Source organism: Coregonus lavaretus (assembly GCF_964263955.1).
Source record: "Coregonus lavaretus genome assembly, chromosome: 21".
Classification (NCBI taxonomy): Eukaryota; Metazoa; Chordata; class Actinopteri; order Salmoniformes; family Salmonidae; genus Coregonus; species Coregonus lavaretus.
In genome coordinates, this window is record NC_140008.1 from 20,517,490 (window position 1) to 20,542,780 (window position 25,291).

Sequence of the window (25,291 nt, forward strand, 5' to 3'; positions counted from 1 at the left end):
TTCCCATAAACATACCCTTTCCATCATATGTTTTATTAGAACAAAAACAGCTTTTAGCCCTCACTGGTTTCACCTCCAATGCTTCAGGAATCGCTGTTAACTGATTTTCCTTCCCATAGGGTAATTCATTTAACCAAGAACACTTAAACCTAGGCCTAAACAAATGCTTCGACAACGACATTATTGTATCTGTTAATGATTGTTGCTGATACAACAGCCATGATAAAGCATAAGATTGACACGTACTTGATAGAGGTTTAGCCACCGTCTCTAAGATTGAACCCCATGTGCCTGGTGCTGGAATTCTCAACAGACATGGACCCTCAAGATTCCTCACTGATCTTACAGAATAAGTTAACTGCTGGAACCAAAGATTCCTACCTGCCCATCCATCTTTAATTTGCAAAACAGAAGAATCAAATCCATATGCCTTCCATTTAGTTTCTCTCTTCCCTAACGAGCGGTATTGATCAGATATATCTTATTGTCTTCCATTAAAATCAAAGAACTCATTCTGTACCTCCACGATAGTATTCTGCACTATTTCAGATGAATCTACATCATTCTCTACTACCATCTGCTCTCCTATTTCAACATTATCCTTCCTACCATTGACAGCACTCTCCATCCGTATCATAAACTCCTGAGTCACTCTTGCTACATCCTTTAGTTTCAGAAAAGTTGTTGTTGGTGTCTGTGTCATATTTCCTAAATTTGTTATTGCCGTCGTACCATTAATCTCTTTCAAAGTTACTATTAAAATAGTTGCTTTAGTTGATGTATTAACACTCTTAACTATATCCAGTGGGAAAGTTACAGATATCCTCTGTGTATTATTTACTGTTGGAGAGGCTACTGTAATATACTTCTCCTGAACTCCTTTGGTGACTGTGGAAGCTTCAACAGACTTCAAATCTTCCATCATAAGCGTCACCTTACGAGTTACACAGCCTTTTAACCAATAATTCTTAACCGGAACAAATTTTAATGCTTGCACTAAATAAGTACACATATTCTCCCTGATCTTTCCATGTAACATTACGCAAAATAAGTGAGCAATCACTCATAACCCTCTTCCACTTCATATCGTTGTACAAAATATACTTCCTTTGACTAGGGGGCACAGCTTCTACTTCTGGTCCTGATAACAACACTTCTTCTCCATAATTATCTCTCCATGTGGGAGGAACGTCACCACCCCCACTCCATCTCTCACATCTACAAGGAAGATGAGCTGTACCACCCATCCTAACCCTAATGACAGTCTTTTCCTCTAAAATTGGTGCTGGAGCGATTGGCTCCCTTGTAATCAAATGTGATATATTTATAGCTTTAATAACTGTCAATGTTGAAAGAGTTGAATTGCTTCTCACTGTTGTTATAATAGGCTGAAGTGTTAATGTCATTGTTGTTGATTCATCCATTCTCCCTAAAGCTTTGAACTCTTTACTTGTATTTCCATCTATCACCACTAGTGTCACTACATCAACTCTCAGTCCCAACTCTAATCCCTCACTTTCAAACTGTTGATTATAAAAAATACATTTATAATCACCTTGATCTTCCTGCTGGGAATTGTAAATATAGATACTGCAATCACCCTCAATCTTCACTCTTCTCTTATCATTCAACAACGGTTACTTTCTCAATGCAACTGCTCCTAACAGATCTAAACTCCTGCCATATCTATCTTCCCACTGAACTCTAAATTTCCCTTCACCACTGTTCTCTCTCGTGCACTTACATGGGAGCTGAGCTGACTGTCCTAGAGTTACTTCAACCCTAGTTTTCGTAACGTTTTGGTCTGACTTTTCTCCTAACTGGTCTGGGCCTACTTGGTCTAACCGAATCACCAGCTTCTCCTGTAACAGAGTTGCCCTTGGTGATCTACGCTGCTTCACATTCCATGGAAATATTCCCTGTTGTTTCTGGGACGTATTGAAAATAAATTTCCCCAAATCTCCTTTCCTTTCCCTCCATTGCAGAGTCATCTCTGGCATCATCAGAAATGTAAACATTATCATCAACGTTATCCACAACATTGACAATCTCTCCTTCTGGGTTTTACCTCTGGATATTGTCAGGCATCTCTCCTTCTTCCTGTTCTCCCCTATCTCCATCCTGCTCTCTTGAGCCTTCAACATCCTCTCTCTCTGCCCGTGGCACCTCATCTCTTGGCACTTTAACACAATGTGACAAATGATACCACGTTGGAGACCCTTTAACCTGGACAGCTGTTCCAGTACTACGAACAACTTCAAATGGTCCTTCACGACGTTCGTTATACCACTTCCTTCTAAATACCTTCACGAACACCTTGTCCCCAGGTTGCACTGTACTCCTTTTATTCTCATCAAGCTCCTCCTGCACCTCTTCTTTTCTTTGCCTGTCAGAAACATATGTGTACAACTTTTTATGAAAATTGGCCATATATGTAACGTACGCTCTCATTTCATCTTCCAAAAGAGCCAAGCTTGGACCCTTTCCGCTTGTTCGCAAACAAGGCGTAGGCATCCTTCTTCCTGTTACCAATTCATGGGGTGTCATACGTAGATCACGCAACTCACTTGAGCGACACACCATTAATGCTAACGGAAGCGCCGCTATCCAGTTTAGACCCGTATGCTGACAAATTTTGACAATGCGATTTTTCAAGACACCGTTCATTTTTTCACAAATCCCTTGACTTTGTGGGTGATAAACTGCTCCAAGATGTTGCTTAATTCCCAATTTTTGCAACATCAATTTCACTGATTTATCCACAAATTCCTTCCCATTATCTGAGGATATTCGATCGGGTAATCCCCACCTGCTTATGACTTCTTTACACAAGAACTTGGCAACCGACTGAGCATATTTTCGCTTGGTTGGACAGGCCTCCGGCCATCGTGAAAATCTATCTACAACCACCAACATGTATCTTTTCCCATCAACTGGTTTAATCATATCAACAAAGTCGATAACCAACTCACGCATAGGACCTCTCGGTGTAGGAATGTAACCAGGAAGAACAGTCACACCCCTGCGAACATTATTTTTCAGACAGATTGTGCACCTTCCTATGATATAGTCAATCTATTCAAGCAAATATGGTTCCCAAAAACCCTACTCCTTTGTGATCTTTCTCCTAACCTCCCCCCTTGCAACATGAGCTAACCCATGTGCTTCCTGAATCATCAGACCTAATAGGTCTAGAGGCTCTACTATCAACCCCTCATGGTTTCTCCAAAGACCAGTAGCATCTTTGACCGCCCCTCGGTCTAGCCATAGCTGTTTGTCGATCATAGAGGCAGCTTCCTGCATCAACATCACATCCTTAAGCGTATTTTTTTCTTCCAAGTCCACTCCATGAGTGACCAGAAAAACTTTTCCCAATTTGTCCGCTCCTGTGACGGCTTTTGCAGCTTCATCAGCAGCTTTGTTCCCTTGTGTGACGTTTGACACATCTGTTTTATGAGCTGCACACTTAGCTATCGCTATCTCTTTAGGCTTCATCATAGCATGCAACAGTTTCATTTTTTGCGCATGATGTTGTATCGGAGAACCATCCGCTTTCTTAAACCCTCGACCTTTCCATACTGCCCCAAACAAATGACATACACTATGTGCATATGCTGAATCAGTGTATATCGTCACTCGCTTTCCTTCTGCTAACAAACATGCTTCTGTTAGCCCCACAAGTTCAGCAAGTTGTGCAGACGCAGGCTGTGGTATTACTTCAGCCTTTTCAACAACAAATCCAGTTCCTTGGGCTTTAACTACTGTATAGCCAGCACACAATTTATCTCCCACACGATAACAAGACCCATCAGTCCAATACTCCAGGCCTGCCTCACGTAATGGAAAGGCTTGCAAATCTGATCTAAGCCTCAAGTATTTCTCTGCTTCTTGGACACAATCATGTGACTCACCATCCTCTGAAGTTGGCAAATTCTCGGCTGGATTTACCGAGAGCCTAAGAGCCTATGATAGTCTCTGAGCCTAGGCATAGTCAATGTATATTTCCCATAGTTCAGAAGATTTCTGAGACTATGATGGGTAAGAATTGTTACTGGGTAACCCATCGTAACCGATGATGCTTTGTCATACATTGAATATACTCCCACCATTGCTCTGTAGCACAGTGGTAGCCCTAGTTCTACTTCTGAATAGGCAGTAGAGTAGTAGGAAATAGGCTGAGGATTCGTCCCTGTGCCTGTCGGCTGACAAAGAACTGCACATGCATATCTACCTCCAGTAGAAGTAGACACATATAGCTAAAAGTTCTTAGAGTAGTCTGGTAGTGTAAGTGCAGGTGCCTCCTGCAACCTCTGTTTGATCGTTTCAAATGCCACATGGCCTTCCTGTGTCCAGGAAAGATTGCTATGGAGTTGTCCACTTCCAGTATCCTTAACCATAGCTCTCAAAGGTCCCATCAAACTAGTATAGCTCTCCACCCAAGCTGAGGAATAACCAGCAATACCAAGAAATGTCATCATCTCTCTGACAGTTCTAGGCTTCGGAGCCTTACGAATAGCTTCCAATTGACTGTCCGAAATGCTTCTGTGTCCATGCCTTATTTTCTGACCCAAATAAACAACATTCTCCTGGCAATATTGCAACTTTTTCTGTGAAACCTTATGACCATTTTCTGCCAATACCTGTAGCAATTTAATTGAGTCTCTATGACATGTTTCCTTATTCTGTGAGCAAATAATTATATAATCTACGTACTGAATGACAGTACTTTGCAATATCTGATCTATCCCTACCAAATCATCCTTCAGTACTTTATTGAAGATATGAGGACTATGCTTGTACCCCTGTGGCAAACGACTGTACTCATAGAATTGTCCCTTATATGTGAACCCAAATAAACCCTGACTTTCCACACTAAGTGGAACACCGTAAAATGTGTCGCATCAGGAGGAATTTGGGCTAACAAGGTATGCGGGTCTGGCACTTCTGCTGGAAAGTCAATCACTACCTCATTCACTGCTCTCAAATCATGAACCACACGATAAGTTTCATCTGGTTTTTTCACAGGCAACAAAGGCGTGTTACTCTGAGGGTTTTTTGTTGTCCTTAAAACACCTGCTTTTGAAAGTCCTTCAATTTGTGGTTCAATCCCTTGGATTGCTTCATCTTTCAATGGATACTGATTCTTCCAAGGAGGTCTGGCTCCTGGTCGAAGTTCAACTTTCACAGGTTGGGCTGATTTCACAAGTCCAATATCGGTACTGTGTTGAGACCACAAACATTCTGGAACTTGTTCCAACATCTTCTCTTTCATAGGGTCTGAATTCATCTGCACACTGCAAATATATTCATGTGTCATCCATACAGCTTGTGGCTCTCCTTGTCCTTGAGCCGAAATCATTATTTTGAGAAATCGCTGATCTTCACTCCTCCAAATCGCCAAATTCTCTTTATCGGTATGAAAACAGCTTTCTCTGCTTCTGTCATCATTTCTCCTATTTGCTTCTGCTCATAGCCTTCCGAAACCAACAAGGTCACATGTGGCACACTCTTCTCAATCTCAAATTATTTATTCAGATAATCGTCTGTGTTTATCTTCATAGCTGCTCCTTGTAGTCCTAAAATAATGCAACATGAGCTGAGTTGAACTTTCTTTGGTTGATGACTCAACCATTCCCCTGAGTTCGATTGGGCAGCATTCTTGAAATACTTGAGCGTACAATGAAATGGATATTCCGGAAGCCTCGCATCTGGCATATTTGCCACAATAAATTTCTCCCATATCTTAGCCTGCTTCAAAAAATCTTCACTGAGATTTCCAATCCAGAATACTGAAGACGAATCCATCTCTGTCATCATCAACAATTGGTAAACCTTTTCCTTTGGCACTTCTACCAGACAGCCGTCTGGTGTACATCTTATTGTACAGTTCAACTTACACAATGCATCTCTTCCCAACAATGCAATAGGTGTATGTTCTGATACCAGTATGGGTATTGTAATTTTCTGATTTTTATAGCAGAGCTCAATTGGTTCCGTAAGAGGAATCAGCTGTTTTACTCCCTCGAATCCGATTGTCCTAATTAGTTGATTGGACATAGGGAGATGTGTAGCATCTTCAGGCCGAACGCAGGTAAAAGCAGCTCCACTATCCGCCATCACTTCCAATGGTCGGTTGTTTATTTTCACCTCAATTGTTGGATATTTTTCCGGTCCTGATGCTACCAGCTGACACCCCCCTTTCGGATCTTCTGGGCACCCCTAGAATCCTTGCTCCGGGCCCCTATAGGGGTTCACCGGTCCTCCAGATGATCTTGACTGACCCCTGTATCTTCCTCTGAAATTCCCTCTGATGTTTCCTCCTGGCCCATTGCACTCACGGGCAAAGTGACCAACCTGTCCACAACTATAGCACACTTCTGAAGGTTGCTGGAAGTATGGCTTCAATCTTCCTCCTCTTCCTCTTTCTAAGCCTTCTCGTCCTCTTCCTCTCCAATTCTGTGTCTGTCCAGAAACTGGCTGTGGATATGAAACAACAGGTACCGCTATTGGTGGCTGGTACAATTGCGGTTGGAACTGGTCCGGTTGAAGCTGTGGCAGTGATTGTTGATTTGGTGCACACTGATTCTGCATAACCAAAGCTTGTTTCTTCTCCTTCTTATTCTCCACCAGTTGTATTTGATTGCATTTTCTGAGAGTTTCTTGGTCCTGTTCTTTCTGGTTGTGTTCCTTTTTCCTGTACAGATCCACTTGATGGGCTATATGATCTGTATAGACGCCTTTTGTCATGCTTCCAAGTCCAACCACCTCTGCCAGTTTGCTCCTTACTGGTGAGGGCAGTCCCATCTGCAGTTTAGCTCTTAAAATTGACTGCTCAATTTGACTCACATCTGGATCATTTCCAGTAATATTTCTCCACACTTGATGCACTCTTGACACATAGGCTCTTGGATTTTCTTGTTGTCCTAGTGGGTCAATCAGAATGTTGTCAGGATGCACATTTGTTGGAAACGTATCTTTCAGTGCTCTCCACAGCCAATTTCTACTTGCAGCCAACAATTCAGGGTCATTCACTGCAGTCCCCACATATCTATTGAGTCCAGCTCTCTGAAATATTTTTTCCATATCTGGAATCCCAAGGAGATTAGCCAAAAGTCTCTTAATGTCTCCTATGGCTGACTGTGTTCCCACCGTAATTTCTTCCAATTTTGAAATCCAAGGATATGCTCCATCTTGAAGAGTAGGCAGCTTCTCAAGTATATCTGACATATCGGTATTTTGCAAAGGCTTATATTCTAGGTTTTGTCCTCGAATGATCACTGGCATCATCTTCTTACTGGGGCCCTCTTTCCTTGGCCTCAATGTATACTTTTTCTCCAATTCTTGGGATCCTTTTCACAGCAGTTTTTTCTTCTGTATCTTCAGCTTCTTGAGTTGTTGTTCCAGTTCTCTTACTTCTTCTAAATTATTCGCTTTATCCAGGCATGATACGCATCGATCTATATCTCTTTCTATTTCTTCTGTGCTAGTCATTGTAGGATAAAATCCTCTTGAATATGAAGCACCTTTAATCTCCAAATCTTTATCGCTGTCTTCATCTTCGCTTTCATCAGAACTAGAATATCTTGTATTCTTCTTCTTCAAACATCCATCATCTTGAGGGCGGGGCACGCGTAAACAAGATGGCGTATTGAATAGAAATCGGTACAAAACACCTCAAGATAAAAACATAATATTCAAAATCAGTAAGTTAGACTAAATATTAGCATTTAATATATTCGCAGTTAATATAATTCAATCTGGATAATAACAGAAATAAGATCATAAGGCTAGAGAAATATATCGACAAATATCACTACAACAAGCAACACCCAAACATGACTGAAGACAAGCGTGGAGAGCCGATCCCCAAAAGAAAACGCGACTCATCGACAGATACAGATGATATATGCTTTTCACCACTGGGTCTGGTAAGTGTGGAAAGCGACCTGTTGAAGTCGATAAATGACAAATTGGGCATATTAGAATTGGTCAGTAAAGACGTAAAAGAGTTGAAAGCGAGTCTTCAAATGAGTGACGAAAAAGCTTTGGTAATGGAGAAAGAAACCAAAGAAATAAAAGTGACAGTCTCTAAAATGGAAACGGACGTTAGGGAATTAAAAAAGGAGAACAATCTTCTGAGAGAAGCCTTACTAGACATCCAAACTAGATCGATGAGGGAAAATCTAGTACTTACGGGTATTCAGGAAAAGGAGGGAGAAATAACAGAGAATATTATGAAGGACTTCCTGCATACAGCGCTACAAATCCCACTCGAGGCTGTCGATAAAATCCAACTCGAACGTGTACATCGTTTCGGAAAAAGAGGACAGGAATATGAGCGCCCAATCGTTGCCAAATTTGCTTTTTTTAAGGACAAAGCTATGGTGAAAAGCCTGGGAAAAAGACTTGCTGGCACGAAAATAGGCATGAATGATCAGTTCCCGAAGGAGATTGTAGAAAGGCGCAAAGTTCTGTATCCAATCTTCAAGGAAAACAGATTAAAAGGGAAACGTGTTGCACTAGTGGTGGATAAATTATATATTGACAACCAAATGTTCAGAGACACAAAGACTACTCCATGGCTATTCTAAAAGTTAGAGGAGTCAAATATTGGAGCACCTGATACTAGCAATGATAGGGATTGTAATATTAAATAACATTTATAGTAGGTATAGTATTTTATAAATGGATAAAACGATATAACAAGCAGAATAATACATCTTTATATACAAATAATTAGAACATGGATTTTTTGGCGGGAGGTTGTTGTTTTGGCGGATGGTTGTTGTGGTTGGTCCTGTGTTCTCTCTGGCGTCCTTTCCCCCTTGCAGCAGATGTGGATGCGGGTGCGTTTGCACGCTCGGCCCATTTCTTCCGCAGTCAACCATGTGGTGTGCATTTTTGTGTTTGAAAAGGTACGGCGTTAAGTGAGTGAGAGGGGAAATGGTTGCATATCCCAGAGCCGACCGGGGGTCTATGAACAGGGGTAGTGAGAGAGAGAGCTTTCAATTTTGTGTAGATGAGGGATATACATTTTTAAATATAGTATACATCTAATCTAATTATTCATTGTCCTATCATGATGGAAAGATCCCTAACCCTATAACCTGGACACCCACCTGAGCGACCCATACACCAAAGAGAAGTTCCCATCTATTTATGGACCTGCTGTGAATATGCAGCCTAAACAGAGAAATAAATGCGGTCAGAGACCTACTTGAGCAGCACCGCCCCCTCAAGATTCTGAGCCTGCCTGGCAGGGTTGGTCCTACAAAGCCAGAGCCCCCTGATGGGAGAGTATAATATACAAGGAAATTCTCAAAGCTGCTAATGAGAACCTTGACGACCTTTTACCTAGCCGGTGGGGATTCCGGTGGGGTACGCCCACCCAGGTAGTGGCAGTGCTGGCAACACTGGCTGCAGTAACCCATGGGGAGGGGGTCACACTCGGACAATCAGAGAGGGGGTTTATCATTGTGGCCCAGGTGGCACAAAATAATCAAAGGTCTGACCGCATGGAGATGCTTGGGAAAATGGTTACAACAGGGGATCAGAGTGTTTGTGTCTCAGGTGAAGAGGGTGGATCTGATCTCCATCACCTAGGACTTGACATAGATTAAGTAGATTAATCAAATCTCACATTGTTATCAATTTCTGCTCAATCTGCATGCTTTCTCAATCAGCTTTAACTGTATGTGCACTCGTAGATCAAGTTATTTCTCGGGTTGGGCTCTGGGATATAACAGCCGTTGAGTATTGGATTTTATGGTGGATTGTGGAGGAGGGGGGTTGAGTGTGTTGGAGTATGTGAGTGTGTGCTGGTCTGGCATCTGTTGTGGGGGGGGTGGGGATGTTGGGGGGGGGGGGTATGGGATGGACCGCGGGAACTATTTGCTAGGATAATAATTGCTTGTCAATGAATTAAATGTAATACAATGGCAATCCTGGTTATATGTTAGAATCCTATGCGTGAACTGCCGACATTATTACGCATATTAATTGATAATGATGGAAAATTGGATATGCATAATAAAAATAAATAATAATAATAGTTATATAGATATATATATAGAGAGAGGTGAAAGCATTGGAAATGCTTTTGGCGGTTAACCTGCTTCTGTTTTGTGGGTGGCACTGTGTGCTGTTTTCGATGGATGGGTCCTGGCCTCTCGGGGCCTTAGGGATACGGAGGGACGTGGGTGGGATGCTGATCACTGGGATGACGGCTCAACTTGGGATCGGGAGGGGCTTTAGCGGGGCAATTAGTGGAGAACAATTGAAGGGTTACTCCGTAGCAATGCAAATATCACGGTACAGCTATATGGACACTCAATCATTACGCTATTTTTTATTGGTAAATTTACAAACATATATAATGATAAATAGACTTAACTTGTATCTCATTATGGTGTATGGTGAAATAAGTATAGCCAGTTATAATTGTAATGGCTTAGCTGATAATAACAAAAGAAGAACAATATTTACATGGCTCAAAGAGAAGGAATATAATATCTATTGTATACAGGAAACTCATTCAACAATTCGAGATGAAGTAGCGTGGAAAAAAGAATGGGGGGGGGGGGGAATATACTTCTCCCATGGGCAAAGAAATTCAAAAGGGGTGATGATATTAATTAATAGTAATTTCGATCCGAATGTGCAAATTGTCCAAATAGATACGCAAGGTAGATGGATTATTTTAAATATGGTATTGGACCATAAACAGATATGGCTCATTAACCTTTACGGACCAAATAATGATGATCCACAATTCTTTGACAATATATATAATAAATTATCAAGCCTGCAAGCAACTCAAGACAATATTTTTACATTTACATTTTAGTCATTTAGCAGACGCTCTTATCCAGAGCGACTTACAGTTAGTGAATACATATACATATATATATATATATTTTTTTTATACTGCCCCCCCCCCCCGTGGGAATCAAACCCACAACCCTGGCGTTGCAAACGCCATGCTCTATCAACTGAGCTACATCCCTGCCGGCCATTCCCTCCCCTACCCTGGACGACGCTAGGCCAATTGTGCGCCGCCCATGAGTCTCCCGGTCGCGGCCGGCTGCGACAGAGCCTGGATTCGAACCAGGATCTCTAGTGGCACAGTTAGCACTGCGATGCAGTGCCTTAGACCACTGCGCCACTCAGGAGAATATTATTATGGTGGGGGATTATAATACTGTTTTAAATAGCTCAATGGACCGAAAAGGAAATCACACCACAAACAATCACCCACATGCTCTTAAGGAAATTGTGAATGTCATGGATACATTAGAACTAGTAGATATATGGAGGCTTAAATATGCTGATCTAGTGAGATATACATGGCGGAGACTGAATCAAGCTAGTCGTCTTGACTTCTTTCTTATCTCATTCTCGTTGGCACCAAAAGTAAAAAAAAGTGTTGATAGGGGACAGAATGCGGTCGGACCATCATATAATAGGCATATACATTACTCTGACTGAATTTCCACGTGGGCGAGGATATTGGAAATTTAATCAAAGCCTATTAGATGATAATTTATTTATAATTAGAACAAAGGAATTTATAACTGACTTTTTCCAACATAACATAGGTACAGCGAATCCCCTTATTGTATGGGACACCTTTAAATGTGCCTTTAGAAGCCATGCAATTCAGTACTCATCTCGAAAACAAAAGCAATTTAGGTCAAAAGAGTTTATACTAAGAAAGGAAATAGAAAGTCTAACAGAACAGATAGATGGCAATAAAAACTGTAACATAGAGGCTCAGAATAAATTAGAGGAAAAACAAAAAGAAATGGAAAAACTTATTCAAGAAAGATCAAGTGTAATATATTATAAAAATAAAGCAAACTGGATGGAATATGGGGAAAAATGCACAAAATTCTTTTTTAATCTTCAACATAGGAATGCTACCAAAAATAACTTAATGAAACTGGTTACAATTGACGGAGTCACCCATAATTCACCTAATGATATTTTGAAGGAAGAAACAAAGTATTTTAAGCATATGTTTTCTTTTCAGTCGCCTCCATCTCCTCTAACTGAAGCTAATTGTAGAGATTTTTTTTATATTGATACTGTCAAATTAACAGCCACACAGAAAGACTCATGTGAAGGTGAAATTACAGAGGAGGAACTTCTGGATGCAATTAAAGACTTTAAGTCCGGGAAAACTCCAGGGTTGGATGGCATACCAATCGAGGTATACCAAACCTTTTTTGATATACTAAGAGGACCGTTATTAGCATGTTTTAACCACTCCTATGTAAATGGTAGATTATCTGACACTCAAGAAGAAGGTCTGATCTCATTATTACTGAAACAGGATACAAGTGGAAAATATAAAGATCCAGTCCATTTACAAAATTGGAGGCCCCTTACACTTCAGTGTTGTGATGCAAAAATCCTAGCAAAATGTATAGCGCATAGAATTAAAAAGGTATTGTCGGATATTATTCATTCTAATCAGACAGGTTTTTTACATGGAAGATACATTGGAGATAATATAAGGCAAGTATTGGAAACAATAGAACACTATGGAAAATATGGGAAACCAGGCCTGCTATTCATAGCAGACTTCGAAAAGGCATTTGATAAAGTTTGACTGGAATTTATATATAAATGCCTGGAGCATTTCAATTTTGGAGAATCTCTTATAAAATGGGTCAAAATCATGTATAGTAACCCTAGGTGTAAAATAGTAAATAATGGCTATTTCTCAGAAAGTTTTAAACTGTCAAGAGGAGTGAAACAAGGTTGTCCACTATCGGCATATCTATTTATTGTGGCCATCGAGATGTTAGCTATTAAAATCAGATCCAATAATAATATCAGAGGATTAGAAATACAGGGCTTAAAAACAAAGGTGTCATTGTACGCAGATGATTCATGTTTTCTTTTAGATCCACAACTAGAATCCCTCCACAGCCTCATAGAGGATCTAGATACATTTTCTAACCTCTCTGGATTAAAACCAAATTATGACAAATGTACTATATTACGTATTGGATCACTAAAAAATAAAATTTTTACATTACCATGTAGTTTACCAATAAAATGGTCTGATGGTGATGTGGATATACTCGGAATACATATCCCAAAGGAAATAAATGATCTCACTTCAATAAATTTTAATAGAAAGTTAGCAAAAATAGATAAGATCTTACTACCATGGAACTGGTTCTCAAGCAAATTAGTAAGATTGTCTCACCCACTGTTCAAGAAAGGCCTTTTTCCCTTTATTCAGATTACAACCTCTCACTTTCAGTTATTTGAAAAGGAAATAATCTCCCAAATGTCACTATTTCTAAAACAAGCCATAGAAAGTTGGTTGCAATTTCAATTTAATCCTCCAGAAACGACAGAACAAATAATGCAACAAATATTGTGGTTAAATTCAAATATACTAATTGACAAAAAACCTTTATTTTTTGACAGAATGTTTAAAAAAGGTATAATCTTCGTAAATGATATCATCGGTAGGACTGGTGGAGTTATGTCGCACATGCAGCTAACAAAAACATATGGAAATGTCTGCTCTACCCAAAATTACAACCAAATAATTGCAGCCTTACCGCAAAAGTGGAAGAGGAAAGTTGAAGGGGGAGAAAGTAAGGAACTTGTCTGTCGGCCTTGCATTAAAGAACATAATTGGTTAAGGAAAACTGTGATAAATAAAAAAGTATATCAGTTTCACTTAAGGACCAAAGGATTGACAGCCGTCCCATATAGATTGCAAAATAGTTGGGAAGAGATCTTTGACGTACCGATCCCATGGCATAGTGTTTATGAACTGACACGCAAAACGACACCGGATTCAAAAATTAGAATCTTTAAATTTAAATTATTATATAAAATTCTTGCTACCAATAGAATGTTATTTATATGGGGGATACAATCTTCCCAGCTCTGCAGATTTTGCTGTGAAGAGATAGAATCATTAGATCATTTGTTTTGGTTCTGTCCATTTGTAGCTTGTTTTTGGACACAGGTACAGGAATGGCTAAAGGATTGCAATATTTACCTGGAACTAACCTTGCAGATAGCATTACTGGGTGATCTGAAAAGTCATAGTCAATCAATCAATAATATAATAATACTTTTAGCAAAAATGTTTATTTTTAATTCACAATCTGTAGAAGCAATGAGAATAGAAAGGTTCAGAACTTTTGTAAAACATCACAGTAATAATTTGCAAATAAATTCATAAAAAATCCTACAATGTGATTTTCTGGATTTTTTTTCCTCATTTTGTCTGTCATAGTTGACGTGTACCTATGATGAAAATTACAGGCCTCTCTCATCTTTTTAAGTGGGAGAACTTGCACAATTGGTGGCTGACTAAATACTTTTTTTCCCCACTGTATATATATATACCACAACCCCAAGTCCCCGGGACTTACCTAAATTCACCTAATGTGCTTTTAGGATTTTTCGGCCCATCCTAATGATCGCCTCGTTAGAGGGCTTAACATAGATTCGCAATGTCCTAATTTGTATACATTTTTCCGTCGCCTTATTCCTTCATTCTATACTTCAATAGTTATAGACACTCCCCCCTGTTTGCGTTGTTACCAGCGCAATCAAATTTAGAAATGTAGAACGGACTCCTATCCCACAGCAAATAACAGCAAAATTGCACACATAAGTCTTTTAAACGGTACATGTCTCCAGCGCACACACCCACATAAGCAAGCGAACCAACCAGCGCACAAAATTGTGAAAAATCTCACCTTATGAGCCGGCGTCTTGAGCGGGAGTCACTTCGCAGCTCATGAATGGAACACTGGAGAGACGCATCACTCCCCAAATGTTCCTCGTCGCCATTCTGTGGTATCTACATAATGATGCCAATTATGCTGTGAGACCAAGGAGTCCACTTACACTGTACTTTGATTATAAAGGTTTATTTATATCACAAGATTTCAGCGTAAATTTACACACATCTGCAGGCATCTGGAGAACAACGGACTCAAAATAATATGTTCTGTCCTCCTTTGTTTTAACCGTGGTATTTATATCCTATGCCCTATGTAACATAATATGGGTGTTTTCCCATAAACCAATCCCAGGAGGCCACCTAACAGACTTCCTCTAACACACCATTTGCAAACATCAACAAAGTCATAAACTGTTTAAACACTACAGGTTTTTGATAAAAGTTATAAAGAAATAATAGAATCCTTTCCACGTTGGGTGAGGTGGGTTGCAGGAAAGTATATTTAGTTAAAGAATGAAAAGTAAAATTGAGAAGTATATACAAAATAGACAGAAAAACAAGAAAACTGGCTATTTACACAAGGACACTACAGAAAACACGACCGCACTGCTACGCCATCTTGGATTCCACGCATAGCCTATAAGCCACTGATGCAGACCTTTAACATCTACATTTTAGTCTAAGTCTAATAAATCCATTTACTATATAGCCTACACCATCACAATAAATCCATTATTTATTTTAGACAGGTCTAAAGAAACATGATATGAAGAAAATGTAGTCTATTTCAGAAGAACAGAATAGCATACTCTGAGTTGTCCTTATGTTTGGCCCTGATCTGGCTATGCCATATGGCTGTGGGCTATACTAGTTAATTTAGCAGACAAGATTTGTTTGGATTCCGTGGCATTATTTTATATTATTTTATAGTATGAAGAATACAATTGAACATAGCTGAGTAAAATAGAAAGGATGTTTTCTCCAAATGATTTCTGAGGGAGTGCGCACATTCTGTGTTGAGCGGTTAACAACGAAACAGGTCCTCCTATGTTTTGATGTTTATACATTCTAAGGCTGCATGATGCGACTAATTATAATTAGAAAGAAGTCGCATGAAAGGCATGAGCTCTGCTTTGTTTTTTTTGCGCGGGCTGCACAGTCTCTCTCTGCATCAGTCTCTCATTCACAATTTGACAAGAACTTGATAATGCCTCTAATTTCCCGGCGGTATCCCCCTAGAGTGGCCTTAATGCACCCTAAAAACATCCATGCCTTTTGCTGCCAGTGGCCGTTGTGCCCTTGGGCTGAATATAATAATTATAATTCCCTTCTCCCGTCTGCATGCCGAATCACCTCTCACTCACATGGCTCTCTCAGATATCTCAATTGTTATTAGCCAATGCCCGTCACGTGATCAGATTCTTCTCATAGGCATCTCAGCTCCAAAGTAGGCTACAAGTGAAGACAGACACATCGGGGACTCAACTGCGCACGTCCTTCTTATTGAATTCCAAGGCGCATATTGAAGATGTTAGAAGAACTGTCCACATTTACTTTTCGTCAGCCAACAAGATGAGTAGGCCTAACGAACAGCAAAAGCACTAGCCTATGTCAATCTACTATCCCCCATAGTACAAAAGTTAACCTATTCTGTTGGTCAACTTGTCTTCCTGTGCGAGAAATAAATATTCTAAACATAGTCTGGGACAGTTGTGGGATGCAATAGATCCCAAATTAATACAACCACTCATGCTTTATTATAAAGGAGCATTTTTACGGTGAAAATGATCTTCTCCAAACTTGAAACTCACGCGCCGCCTATGTACAGTGGGGAAAAAAGTATTTAGTCAGCCACCAATTGTGCAAGTTCTCCCACATAAAAAGATGAGAGAGGCCTGTAATTTTCATCATAGGTACACGACAGACAAAATGAGAAAAAACTATCCAGAAAATCACATTGTAGGATTTTTAATGAATTTATTTGCAAATTATGGTGGAAAATAAGTATTTGGTCAATAACAAAAGTTTCTCAATACTTTGTTATATACCCTTTGTTGGCAATGACACAGGTCATACATTTTCTGTAAGTCTTCACAAGGTTTTCACACACTGTTGCTGGTATTTTGGCCCATTCCTCCATGCAGATCTCCTCTAGAGCAGTGATGTTTTGGGGCTGTCGCTGGGCAACACGGACTTTCAACTCCCTCCAAAGATTTTCTATGGGGTTGAGATCTGGAGACTGGCTAGGCCACTCCAGGACCTTGAAATGCTTCTTACGAAGCCACTCCTTCGTTGCCCGGGTGGTGTGTTTGGGATCATTGTCATGCTGAAAGACCCAGCCACGTTTCATCTTCAATGCCCTTGCTGATGGAAGGAGGTTTTCACTCAAAATCTCACGATACATGGCCCCATTCATTCTTTCCTTTACACGGATCAGTCGTCCTGGTCCCTTTGCAGAAAAACAGCCCCAAAGCATGATGTTTCCACCCCCATGCTTCACAGTAGGTATGGTGTTCTTTGGATGCAACTCAGCATTCTTTGTCCTCCAAACACGACGAGTTGAGTTTTTACCAGAAAGTTCTATTTTGGTTTCATCTGACCATATGACATTCTCCCAATCCTCTTCTGGATCATCCAAATGCACTCTAGCAAACTTCAGACGGGCCTGGACATGTACTGGATTAAGCAGGGGGACACGTCTGGCACTGCAGGATTTGAGTCCCTGGCGGCGTAGTGTGTTACTGATGGTAGGCTTTGTTACTTTGGTCCCAGCTCTCTGCAGGTCATTCACTAGGTTCCCCCGTGTGGTTCTGGGATTTTTGCTCACCGTTCTTGTGATCATTTTGACCCCACGGGGTGAGATCTTGCGTGGAGCCCCAGATCGAGGGAAATTATCTTGTATGTCTTCCATTTCCTAATAATTGCTCCCACAGTTGATTTCTTCAAACCAAGCTGCTTGCAGATTCAGTCTTCCCAGCCTGGTGCAGGTCTACAATTTTGTTTCTGGTGTCCTTTGACAGCTCTTTGGTCTTGGCCATAGTGGAGTTTGGAGTGTGACTGTTTGAGGTTGTGGACAGGTGTCTTTTATACTGATAACAAGTTCAAACAGGTGCCATTAATACAGGTAACGAGTGGAGGACAGAGGAGCCTCTTAAAGAAGTTGTTACAGGTCTGTGAGAGCCAGAAATCTTGCTTGTTTGTAGGTGACCAAATACTTATTTTCCACCATAATTTGCAAATAAATTCATAAAAGATCCTACAATGTGATTTTCTGGAAAAAAAATTCTCAATTTGTCTGTCATAGTTGACGTGTACCTATGATGAAAATTACAGGCTTCTCTCATCTTTTTAAGTGGGAGAACTTGCACAATTGGTGGCTGACTAAATACTTTTTTCCCCCACTGTATGCCAGTTAGGCTCTACACCGGTTGTAAAACAGATTCATGTGATTAATTTTAAGAAGTTATTTGGCCACTTTAGTTGTGATACAAACCTTATCATAACATATAGGCCTATGGGCTAGGCTACATGAGGTGTGCGACTATGATTTGAAAAAGGTGGGGGAAAAAAGGCATGCCTTGTTTCTTTTCTTACCGCACCCTAGCTGGGCGTCATTCACAAGTGATAATATATAATTCACAAGTAATAGGCTAATATTGTCACCCATCAGACTATTCTTGATTTAATATTGTCTACATATACTAAATAATGTACACTATATATACAAAAGTATGTGGACATACAGTACCAGTTTAAATGTTTGGACACGCCTACTCATTCCAGGGTTTTTCTTTATTTTTACTATTTTCTACATTGTAGAATAATAGTGAAGACATCAAAACTATTAAATATGGAATCATGTAGTAACCAAAAAAATTTAAACAAATCAAAATATATTTTATATTTGAGATTCTTCAAAGTAGTCACCCTTTGCCTCGATGACAGCTTTGCACACTCTTGGCGTTCTCTCAACTAGCTTCACCTGGAATACTTTTCCAACAGTCTTGAAGGAGTTCCCACATATGCTGAGCACTTGTTGGCTGCTTTTCCAGTGAAGGGAAATCTTTAACGCTACAGCATACAATGACATTCTAGACGATTCTCTGCTTCCAACTTTGTGGCAACAGTTTGGGGAAGGCCTTTTCCTGTTTCCGCATGACAATGCCCCTGTGCACAAAGCGATGTCCATACAGAAATGTTTTTTCGAGATCGTGTGTGGAATAACTTTACTGGCCTGCAAAAAGCCCTGACCTCAACCCCATCAAACACCTTTGGGATGAATTGAAATGCCGAATGCGAGCCAGGCCTAATCGCCCAACATCCGTGCCCAACCTCACTAATGCTCTTGTGGCTGAATGGAAGCAAGACCCCGCAGCAATGTTCCAACATCTAGTGGAAAGCCTTCCCAGAAGAGTGGAGGCTGTTATAGCAGCAAAGGGGGGACCAACTCCATATTAATGCCCATGATTTTGGAATGAGATATTCGTAGAGCAGATGTCAACATGTTTTTGGTCATGTAGTATATGTGTGACATTGGTTTTGATTTAAAATGGACCATTAATCATGCACCTGTCTCGAAACAGGGCAGGGGAAAAAAATACATGTCATCTATGCACTTAAATAGCGAATGGAGGATGCTTTTCCCGTGGTTAATTGTTCATACTCAAAAGCTGAAGAACATACGCACATCCAGATACTTTCAGTAGGTGCTATACTCCTGTTGTAAAGCGAAGCAATGTGCTTAATATTAGGAAAGTTGAGAAATAAATATAGTAGGCCTAGCCTATAGAAAGCTGGTGGGATCCTCCTCTTTTTAATAGAGGCCATCATTCTGTTTTCTCACGCAATTGCATAGCCTATAGAAATGTTGTCCAACATGAGCTCATGGGCTCTTATGAAGAGTTTGACTTGATTTTTGATTACATTTGCATTGATGTCAGAGTGATTAGAGGGACAATAGAGTGCTGAGTACCAGGTAGTTAGCAAGTTTGGTAGGCTACTAATGACCATCAGCAGCATCAGCGCTTGGAGAAGCCTAGTTACCGTGACTAAACGGTCACGTGGAATTTGACTGCGGTCATGACTCGTGACTGCCAGTGCGGCGGTAAAATGGTCACTGTAACAGCCCTAAGGCTTAGTATACTGTATCGCTACCTCGGCTGTAAGCAGAAAGTGATATGTGTGATTTACAGAAAGGTTAAGAGGCATCAAGGATAGCTATTCAAGCTATGCTGTATATACTGTATGAGTGTGTGGTTTTTCCATCCACTACTGTGACCACAGCAATAAACAGTGAGGGAAAAAGTATTTGATCCCCTGCTGATTTTGTACGTTAGCACACTGACAAAGAAATGATCAGTCTATAATTTTAATGATAGGTTTCTTTGAACAGTGAGAGACAGAATAACAACAACAAAATCCAGAATAACGCATGTCAAAAATGTTATAAATTGATTTGCATTTTAATGAGGGAAATAAGTATTTGACCCCCTCTCAATCAGAAAGATTTCTGGCTCCCAGGTGTCTTTTATACAGGTAACGAGCTGAGATTAGGAGCACACTCTTAAAGGGAGTGCTCCTAATCTCAGCTTGTTACCTGTATAAAAGACACCTGTCCACAGAAGCAATCAATCAATCAGATTCCAAACTCTCCACCATGGCCAAGACCAACGAGCTCTCCAAGGATGTCAGGGACAACATTGTAGACCTACACAAGGCTGGAATGGGCTACAAGACCATCGCCAAGCAGCTTGGTGAGAAGGTGACAACAGTTGGTGTGATTATTCGCAAATGGAAGAAACACAAAATAACTGTCAATCTCCCTTGGCCTGGGGCTCCATGCAAGATCTCACCTCGTGGAGTTGCAATGATCATGAGAACGGTGAGGAATCAGCCCAGAACTACACGGGAGGATCTTATCAATGATCTCAAGGCAGCTGGTACCATAGTCACCAAGAGAATAATTGGTAACACACTACGCCGTGAAGGACTGAAATCCTGCAGCGCCCGCAAGGTCCCCCTGCTCAAGAAAGCACATATACAGGCCTGTCTGAAGTTTGCCAATGAACATCTGAATGATTCAGAGGAGAACTGGGTGAAAGTGTTGTGGTCAGATGAGACCAAAATGGAGCTCTTTGGCATCAACTCAACTCGCCGTGTTTGGAGGAGGAGGAATGCTGCCTATGACCCCAAGAACACCATCCCCACCGTCAAACATGGAGATGGAAACATTATGCTTTGGGGGTGTTTTTCTGCTAAGGGGACAGGACAACTTCACCGCATCAAAGGGTCGATGGAGGGGGCCATGTACAATCAAATCTTGGGTGAGAACCTCCTTCCCTCAGCAAGGGCATTGAAAATGGGTAGTGAATCGATATTCCAGCATGACAATGACCCAAAACACACATCCAAGGCAACAAAGGAGTGGCTCAAGAAGAAGCACATTAAGGTCCTGGAGTGGCCTAGCCAGTCTCCAGACCTTAATCCCATATAAAATCTGTGGAGGGAGCTGAAGGTTCGAGTTGCCAAACGTCAGCCTTGAAACCTTAATGACTTGGAGAAAATCTGCAAAGAGGAGTGGGACAAAATCCCTCCTGAGATGTGTGCAAATCTGGTGGCCAACTACAAGAAATGTCTGACCTATGTGATTGCCAACAAGGGTTTTGCCACCAAGTACTAAGTCATGTTTTGCAGAGGGGTCAAATACTTATTTCCCTCATTAAAATGCAAATCAATTAATAACATTTTTGACATGCGTTCTTCTGGATTTTGTTGTTGTTATTCTGTCTCTCACTGTTCAAATAAACCTACCATTAAAATTATAGACTGATCATGTCTTTGTCAGTGGGCAAACGTACAAAATCAGCAGGGGATCAAATACTTTTTTCCCTCACTGTAGTCCAGTGGATGAGAAGAGACCCCAGAGGAAGACAGAATAGAGATGATAGGGAGAGACTGAGATAGATGGACAGACGCATACATAGGTTGACAAACCAATAACTGGTGAACTCGATAGACTAAATCATTGAAGGAAAATCGATTTGTCTAAACACAAATACCCACAGATTAGAACAGAAAAAGACAACATAACCCACAAAAATCTACTTGCCATACATTTCCATCATGGTCCAAAGCCACATTAAAATAAAGTGCAGCAGGAAGCCTAGTCCAAAAGCTTTGTCATCCTAATGCAATGTAGTACCACAGAAATCCACAGTAGTACCAAACGTGTTGCCTGCGAAGTGACGTGTTGATGTGTTCTGTGTCCAGGTATCTTCTTGAGGTGATGGGCGACGGCCTGGCCAGCCAGATCAACAACCCAGAAGTGGACATCGACATCACCAAGCCAGACATGACTATCCGCCAGCAGATCATGCAGCTGAAGATCACGACCAACCGGCTGAGGAACGCCCTCAACGGCAACGACGTGGACTTCCAGGATTCCAGTGAGTGACGGGCGGGGGAGGAGGGCTTAGTGAGGAGATGGAAGGGTTGAGAGTGTAGTAAACAGGGTTAGAGTATGGGGTATTGGTATTGGGGGTATTGGATATGCAGGTTAGAGTCGGTAGTGTATCAGAAACATATTGAACTGCTTTGTCTCACTAATATCCTAATTTAAATTAACCAATGCCTTTCTCTTGTCTCCAGGTGATGACGTTAGTGGTTCAGGAAGTGGAATGTGTACAGGCGAATCGTGTGCCCGTAGTGGATCTCATGTCATTGTGCCCAAAACAGACAGCACCAGATACTACAATCATCCTGAGAACAAGAAGGTGAAGGGCACAGGAACCCAGACCCACCCCTCCATCCGCCTCCTCCTGTTCTCATTGGCCACACTGCTGCTCAGGCGATAATGGACCGGTGGTGCATCCAATTGAGACTGCGTTTTGGAGGACAGCTCTGAGATGGAACGGAAGAGAGAAAAAGGGGGGATGGGTGGGTAACTTTGCCAAATAGGAAAGGATTGTTATTGAATGAATGGACTACCTTTTATTTTTTTTATTGTTTTGAGTTTTTTTTATGTGGCAAGTAGAGCTGGTCTTTGGCTTCTTTTTATTGTTTCTATGCTTGGGTGGTGAACAATGATTGTTCACATGCTAGATGCAATGTTTGGACGGCACAAGCTTCTTAGCGATCATGCCATTCTAATGTAAAGTCAATGTGTCCTTGTTGCAATGTTCAAACAACGGCAATAACTTGACAGTGATGTTGTGAGAGACGGTTTGGTGCATATCTTCAGTATGCTAATCCGAAGCATTTCTTTTTCATATCAAATCAAATCAAATGTTATTTGCCACATGCACCCGAATACAACAGGTGTAGACCTTACAGTGAAATACTTACTTACAAGCCCTTAACCAACAATGCAGTTTTAAGAAAAATAAGTGTTAAGTAAAAAAAATGGATAAGTAAAAAATAACAATAACAAACAATTAAAGTGCAGCAGTAAAATAAACAGTAAGGAGGCTATATACAGGGGGGTACCGGTACAGAGTCAATGTGCGGGTGCACAGGTTAGTCGAGGATGCAATATCAATCACAGTGACAGGGAATTCGGATCTCTCAAGTATCTATTAAATCAAAATAATGGTTTCTTGTACTTGTAATATACTTGCATCAATAGCACATTAACACAGCAGCATTGACAAACTTCACTTGAGAGATAGCATATGTGAGAGCAGTAGAACTATCTAGCTGACCTCTACTGAAGGACTGTAGAAAGGCACTTCTGTCAGACTAGGCCCATAAGCCTCTCGCTGTGCCTGATATTTTCATTTATCCATCCGGTCTTAAAACTTCTGAAAGCCACCATTCTGTTAGCATTCAGGTGATGATGCACAGTTCACTTAGCCAGAAACACACATAGCATTCACACACGCCGAAACAAGCCCAACACACACAGATCTTTTCACAATAAGAATTTCAAGCATAGTGTACCAGTTGTGACATGATGATGGAGACCTTACTTAGTATTGTTCACTCAACACATCCAGCGACCTGTCCCCCCCAAAAAAGATGGGTCCACCTTTTTGTACATATTTTCTATGTCTTGTAATATAATGTAATCAATGATCATTAACCCAACCTTAGGGGTCTTAACCTTCCCCACCTGCCATCTGCACAGTTGACAACAGCTGGATGTAGAGTGGGAATGCCTTGACTAAAACGCTGTCACACGTTCTCCAAACATTGCTGGAATGTGAGATTGTAACGAGATTGTAATGTAGGTGCAGTCAGTGATGTAAGTGCATTGTTGGAGCTGGCTCATAGTCCTTCCGTCACACACAGGAGGACCAGTGTCTGTGTGTGTACAGTTACAAGTCTGTCTCAGCAGAGAATAAATCTGATGTAGTGGCAAATTGTGTATGTATGGCTAATGGTGATTAAATGTTCAAATGTTGGGGTTCTAACATCCAGACAGTACGTGGATGTTAGAATGGAGAAGATCTGGTGACACAGTGTCCGTTAATGTAACACAGTGTAGGTGTCAATGTACTGGTGTACGGTATGTAAGTGTGTGAGTGCCTGTCTTTGACTTTGTGTAAAACTGTGTGTTTGACTGACTGTATATAGGCACAGTATGAATGGATGCATGTAAAATGCATGTTTTAAGACTGTGTGAATACAGCGTCTGATTTCCCAGGAAAGAAGCATTGAAAACAGAGCTAAAAGAAATGTAAACAATAGACTGAGAGCATGAATACTGCTTTCCAGTCTTGGACACCTTCCCCTAAATTTGCACTGCACCTTGTTTCTCTTTCAACACAGGCCCATGAGACTGCATGTTTCTACCTTCACCTGCTTTTCGTATGGTACCCTGGCACTTTTAGTAGAGAGATATTGTGCTCTTAATTTCCCTTACTTTAATTGAGTTGGGAAGCAGAATAACACAACACAGGCCCATTCCCTGTTACCTGCAGGTTCTTATAGCTCTTAATTTAAACTCTGTGTGCTGTAAACCTAACACTGGGCTCCTCAGTGCAGATCCCGGGGCCAACGAACGCTGAGCAATCGATGAGCAGGCCCCCTCTCGAAGCACAGAGAATCAGCACATTGAAAAATCAATGGGTAGAAGCGCCATGTTGAAGTGCTGATTGATTTGGATACAGATACAGGCTGGCTGGCTGATTACCATACAATGTGTGTGCTTGTGTGTTTTGTGTGTGTTGTGCAGACCTGGGTTCAAACACGTGTATTTGAGTAATTGTTATTTAAAAAAAAAAATCTATGTATTTGAGTATTTTCAAATACACAGCCCAAAATAAGTACTTTTATTTGAGTATTTGAATGGTTATTTGTAAAAAAAACAAATAGTCTACCAAATAGTATTTGAAAATACTTATTTCAAATACTATTTTCAAATACCTATGTTAAAGGCATGGGAGTGTATTTGAGTCAGTGTATTTGATTATTTTCAAATACTTTCCAAGTGTATTTCCAAATACATTCCAATATTCAACTACTATTTTATTTCTTCAAATAAAGTTTATCTGAATACTTATTTTGAAATGTATTGAAAAGTAATTGAAATACCTAAATAGTATTTGAACCCAGGTTTGGTTT

General features: G+C 40.7%; 1 protein-coding gene across 1 annotated transcript in view; it reads left to right on the plus strand.

Annotated features, from left to right (window-relative positions):
* Window positions 1-24,382, plus strand: part of LOC311149247 (glypican-1-like) — a 96,420-nt gene extending 72,038 nt beyond the window's left edge. Inside the window, exons 8-9 of the mRNA XM_084186338.1 lie at window positions 21,998-22,173; window positions 22,376-24,382. Coding sequence (XP_084042464.1) covers window positions 21,998-22,173; window positions 22,376-22,581 — 382 coding nt within the window. The 3' untranslated portion in view covers window positions 22,582-24,382. The remainder of the gene's footprint in view (window positions 1-21,997; window positions 22,174-22,375) is intronic.
* The last annotated feature ends 909 nt before the right edge of the window (window positions 24,383-25,291 follow it).